This window comes from Henckelia pumila, chromosome 1 (assembly GCF_033568475.1).
Source record: "Henckelia pumila isolate YLH828 chromosome 1, ASM3356847v2, whole genome shotgun sequence".
Taxonomy (NCBI): Eukaryota; Viridiplantae; Streptophyta; class Magnoliopsida; order Lamiales; family Gesneriaceae; genus Henckelia; species Henckelia pumila.
In genome coordinates, this window is record NC_133120.1 from 73,101,563 (window position 1) to 73,106,912 (window position 5,350).

The 5,350-nt window shown below is 37.1% G+C and overlaps 1 protein-coding gene across 1 annotated transcript; it reads left to right on the plus strand.

The window, feature by feature from the left end:
- Positions 1 to 1,482: 1,482 nt before the first annotated feature.
- On the plus strand, positions 1,483 to 4,237 carry LOC140874826 (protein MULTIPLE CHLOROPLAST DIVISION SITE 1). Its single transcript, XM_073278251.1, has 5 exons — positions 1,483 to 1,654; positions 1,745 to 1,996; positions 2,758 to 2,924; positions 3,258 to 3,645; positions 3,760 to 4,237. Exons 1-5 carry the CDS (start codon positions 1,607 to 1,609, stop codon positions 3,964 to 3,966), a joined length of 1,062 nt encoding a protein of 353 aa, XP_073134352.1. The 5' UTR covers positions 1,483 to 1,606; the 3' UTR covers positions 3,967 to 4,237.
- Positions 4,238 to 5,350: the final 1,113 nt, after the last annotated feature.

The window sequence follows — 5,350 nt, forward strand, 5'->3', positions numbered from 1 at the left end:
GAGCTCGGCCTCGGGAGTTCGGGAGCTCGGCCAAGCTCCCTTACTATAATTATCAGCTCGGGTTGGGAGCTCGGGTTCAGGAGCTTGGGAGCTCGGCCAAGCTCCCCCGCTATAATTACCAGCTCGGGTCGGGAGCTTGGGAGCTCGGGAGCTCAGCTCGGCCCCGATGTCATTGGGGAGTTAGCTTAGTAGAGGGGTTGGATAACCTTGGTAAGCTAGCTAAGATGTTAGGATCAGTGGTTTAGGGTGAGTTCAGGGGTTCAGCAACAACTCATTCACCCCTTTTTATATGACCCCAAGGAGAGCAGCAATATAGAGTCTTAGCGATGACAGTTCAGCTCAGATTAAGTGTATCATTATTTCATTCGTTAGACAAGATTTGGGAGAGATCTCAGCCTAAATATTCGGGATCGTGATCCCGAGATCCTCGGGTTCTTGATAAGGAAGGTAAGCGCTAAATCCGGAGCCCTCTCCTATAAATAACAGGTTCATTTTCATTATTTGCATCCTAATTTTTCACTCGTGTGCACACACAACTCTCTATATTTCGCTATTCTAGCATTTGACTTGAGCGTAGGAGGGAATACGCCGGAACACCTTCCGGCCCCCCTTAACACTCTTGTTCGTGGTTTCAGGCCAGCAACAGTTCATTTTTTGTTGGAGGAGTTTTTTCAGCTCATCCAAGGAGATCACTTTATTGAGGTATATCAATAATAATAATAATAACAATAACAAAGATGGTGTTAGCCATTTCTTAACTCCCGAATGTTGAGACTTGAGAGCCTTCCGAGTTTCGAGTTGGCATGACCCCATGTAAGTTTAGTGTGCTTGGCAAGAGTGCTCGGTTAAGAAGCTGTGGATTATGTTTGTGATGGTCGGGGCTGAACAGAGGGTGGAGAGTGATCGTCGGTGTCAAGAGTTTATATGAACAAGGAGTGATTTTTCGTAGACTTTTCTATGTGAAGGGGTACATGAATAAATCGATCACACGTCGGGACATGAGGATTCCAAGACTGTTTAGATGACTTATAAGGGCAAAAAATGATTGTTGTTGTCAAGAGGTTGCACGGACAAAGAGAGACTTTTGATAAGCTTTTAAGCGCATGAGAACATAGAAGATTTTAAAAAGGTTCGACGGTTCTACCCATAAGATTTTTTTTTCTTGAAGCTCATCACATAAAAATTTCAAAATTAGACGTGCTTGACTTGCATCGGATGGATAGTTTTTATTTTTTTTTGAAATCTTTGCATTTACTCGTGTTAACTCTCATCAGTCATAAAGCCAAAAAAAAAAAAAAAAACTCTCATCAATCATCACGGTTAGTTCGATGCTACCCCAGAAGCCTGAGTTTTTAAAAATTAATTTTGGTCTTTTGGCCCAAAGCAATACCCTGCTAGTGACATGAACAAAACCAGTCATCACATAGGCCAGAAGCCTGAGTTTGTAAAAATCAATTTTGGGCTTTTGGCCCAAGGCTCCACACACACATCATTCAATGATGGATATCTGACCCCAATTCCAAATTCATCTCAATTTCCCCAAAAATTCCCCAATTCGCCGCAATGATTCTCCATTTCTCTATCCAGCAATAGCAATACAGCAACAATGGCCTCGATTTGGACCATACATCTTCATGCGTCGTCTTCATTTCCTGTAAGTCAATGCTTGGAACCCTATTTTCCTTCATTCTTCTGTGTTTTTTAAGTAATTTTTTTTTAAATTTTTTTTTGTTTTCGAGTAAAGCTTCGAACTTGGTCCAATGAACTGCAATGTCCAGCGGAATCAGGGCGTGATTTGGTATGCACTAAATGGAACAGAAAAATCAAGCGCGGGAGGTTTGTAGTGGAAGCAGTTGGTTCAGATGGAGACAGGCGCCACCAAAACGATTCCGTTGTTGCCGAGAAGTCTCGGAAAGATGTTGCGGAGAAGCTTCAACAAAACCCATTGAATCAGTTGCAAGAGACAATTAGTTCTTTCCCTCTATTTACGTTCGCGGTAATTTCTTGCTTAGTTCGCTTGCTTTATCATGCTTTTTTTAGCAATTATGTTGTTATTTGTGTTTCAGATATACCCTCATTTTGCTTTTCAAGGTTGGATTGTGAGGGCTTATTTATTAAATTTGTGAGGATGAGAGATTGTTTCTCTGAGTTAAAGAAATTTGATTAGAGTCTCGCTGCAGATTCCTTGCTGGCGAACTCGGTGTTATGTTTATGTCTGGATTGAAAGGAACAAGGGTGTTGAACGTCTCAATAGGAATACTGGTTAGAATTGAGTGGTTTAGAAATTTGCTTGGTTTTCTGACAACTGATCAAGGACCAAAAGTTTCAATAAATACAAGTACCAAAGAGAATTAAGTTGTCATTGATTTATGAAAGTTGGTGAATTCAGGGGCTTCTAGGTCTCAGAGAACAGGGTAGACTATGTTGCCAAATGATGGTTTGGATTTGTCCTGTTTAATTGAAAAATGAGCGACTTTCTTTTGCTTTCATTCTTGAATTTTTAGTTGAGCGACATTCTTTTGCTTTTCATTCTAGTATTTTTAGTTGAGATCCCGGGGAGTTGAATTGTTCACTAGGTGGCATTACCAGAAGATGATTCTGATGTTAAAAAGTAGTTGAATCAGGTGATTAACTTGAAAATAATAGTGCTTCTCCTGCACTGGTTCACTGGCGCTTTGATATGAGCTTGGGCTGAAACATGTTTATAACGTATGCGGCTGCTTTATATCTTCTCTTTTCTTTTTTGTCTGTTTTCAGACTGGGAAATTATCTGGTACGAATATCACAATTGGATTATGTATTGTTGCGACCATGGTAATCGTCGTGGTGAGAGGCTATGCAGCAAGGAAGTCCAGAAACAGTCGTTCTGGCTCTGTAGCTGATCTTGTGCGCCGTGGACAGCTCAAATCTGATAGAAGAGGCATGTATGATTGCCACTTTAACTTAATCATTGAGTCATACTCATGGTCAAGCTTGTAAGCTATAATAATTTAATGTGAAGTATCTGATCGCACTTCAGCAAATACTTTTTGATGCTATCTAGCATAAGAGTGAATTTTTCCTCCCAAGTTAAATACATTTGTTCTCTACAAATTTTTTTTATGGTATTATTTTAGAGACTGTCCATGGTGATATTGATTTTTTTGAATTGTAGAGACCTTTCATATTCATTATCTGATTGTCTGCTGACATTTTAGGTGTTCTATTATTCCTTGTTCATTTCATAATTTGATTCTTCTTGTCATCTCTCTTCGCAGTTCAACGCCTCTCAAGTATGACGATCCATTCAATAATCCTATGATCAAGGTCAGCAAAAACAATTCAACAGTTGAGATGTGCGGAAAAGTGTATCGTTTAGCTCCTGTGACCCTTACAGGGGAGCAACAAACAATCCATCAGAAACGTAGATCCCGGGCATACCAGTGGAAGAGACCAACAATATTTCTCAGAGAAGGAGAGTCCGTTCCTCCTGATGTCGACCCTGATACCGTCAGATGGATTCCCACAAATCATCCCTTTGCAACCACTTCAAGTGATATTGACGAAGATTTGGCTCAAAATAATGTGTACCAAAAGAATGGTGTACCCTTCCGTATCCAGGCAGAACACGAGGCATTGCAAAGAAAGCTTGAACTGCTGCAAAGTGTAAGCTTTCACTTTTGTAACCTGATAAAAACCCCTGAACCATTTCATGTTAGAAGCAAATGATACATATTGCTTTGTCTCAAGGACGAGCCAATAATTTTGTTTGTGTTGCAGGAGCAAAAACTCAGCAAACTGATGATAGATCCTGCTGCAGCCAAAGACTTTGAAAGGCCATATAAATCAAGTATGAAGTCAGAAAATCAGACACAGCACAATACTGCAAATTCTAAACTGGGCTCCAATACTTCTGCATCTGACCGGGTTCAGGGTTCTGGGAACAAACCGCCATCCGAAGAGACACGGAATCCTCAAGTTTCATAGTCAGTTCACTGTTTCTGGCAGCAAGATGTGAAATGTCGCAGAGGAAATTCGCTTGTTCTCTCCACTTGCATGGAGCCTTGTTGAGCTAATTCTGAAGCGACTTCGTGGAGTCCCAAAGTTTAAAAAATAGAAGCTTGGGTTTTGTAAATACGAGTTCCTAGTTGTTTTTTTGTTTTTTTTGTTTTTTTTTTCATGGATGGGCACTTGAATCTGGGACTTTGCTGTATATTTTGCCTTTGTTTCAACGGCTTACTCTGCTGGTGTTTTCGAAGTTTATATCGTTTGTGGTTTATTATACCAATATTTACGTAGTAATTTTCATCCTTTCATAATAAAATGCTATTTAAAGGTCCCAATCATGGGTAGACTTGGGTGACCAAGAAAGCGAATCTTCCAATGAAAATAAGTAGTTACAAATTTGTGCTGAATAATAAAGCAATCATGCATAGATATAATTCTCCAATATAATGAGAGTAATGATATGCCTAAATTGACGATATATATATTTCAAGATCTAATATCTTTTAATCTTCAAATTCAAAAAAGGATATTTTGAGCAACAAATCATTCGATGATTTTTTTTTAAATATATTACCGTCAATTCAACATATCCATAAAAGTGGAGATACTTTATCATAACCAGCTTCAGATATTTTGAGAAGTTTTGCTAGATTTAACTCATATTATCACATATCATTTGTTATTAATCATTTGTAATTGACACTAATAATTGTAGTTCTAATAATCATATTTTGCATACAACAAAATACATGAGAGCAAAATAATTATTGATAATTATATCATTTCTATTCCAAAATTTATCATATAACAAATACATAATTGAAATCTCATCTTTTAATATACGATTTATTCTTCGTGAATAATCTCATCCAAATTGGATTTATTAAATTAATTAGTCGATCACGCTTCTAATGTCTTTTATATTTATTTGCAAATAAAATAAGATATGATCATGCTGACCATCGATTTCTTTCGCATCGACCGCCCTCCATTATTTTTTGACATTGAGATATTTATTTATTTATTTCTCCTTTAAATATTTCCCCTTTATAAAAGAGGTTATTTATCATCTCAGATGAGTAGTATGCATTATTCAATTTAAACATTAATGAAGCAAAATAATATAAGTGATCTTACACAAAAGAAAAAATGTATATCGATAATTATACACTAAACTTCGTGTTCACTGTATATTACATGTGGTTGAATAAATAAAATGACAATACATTCTCGATAATATTATTTTAGATTTTTTTTTCTATTGTCAATGTTGGAAACATTGTAAGAAATTTTGCATCGTAAAAATATAATCGTTATTAATATAATTGAATAATTGATCATAAAAATTAAAATATTTTCAACA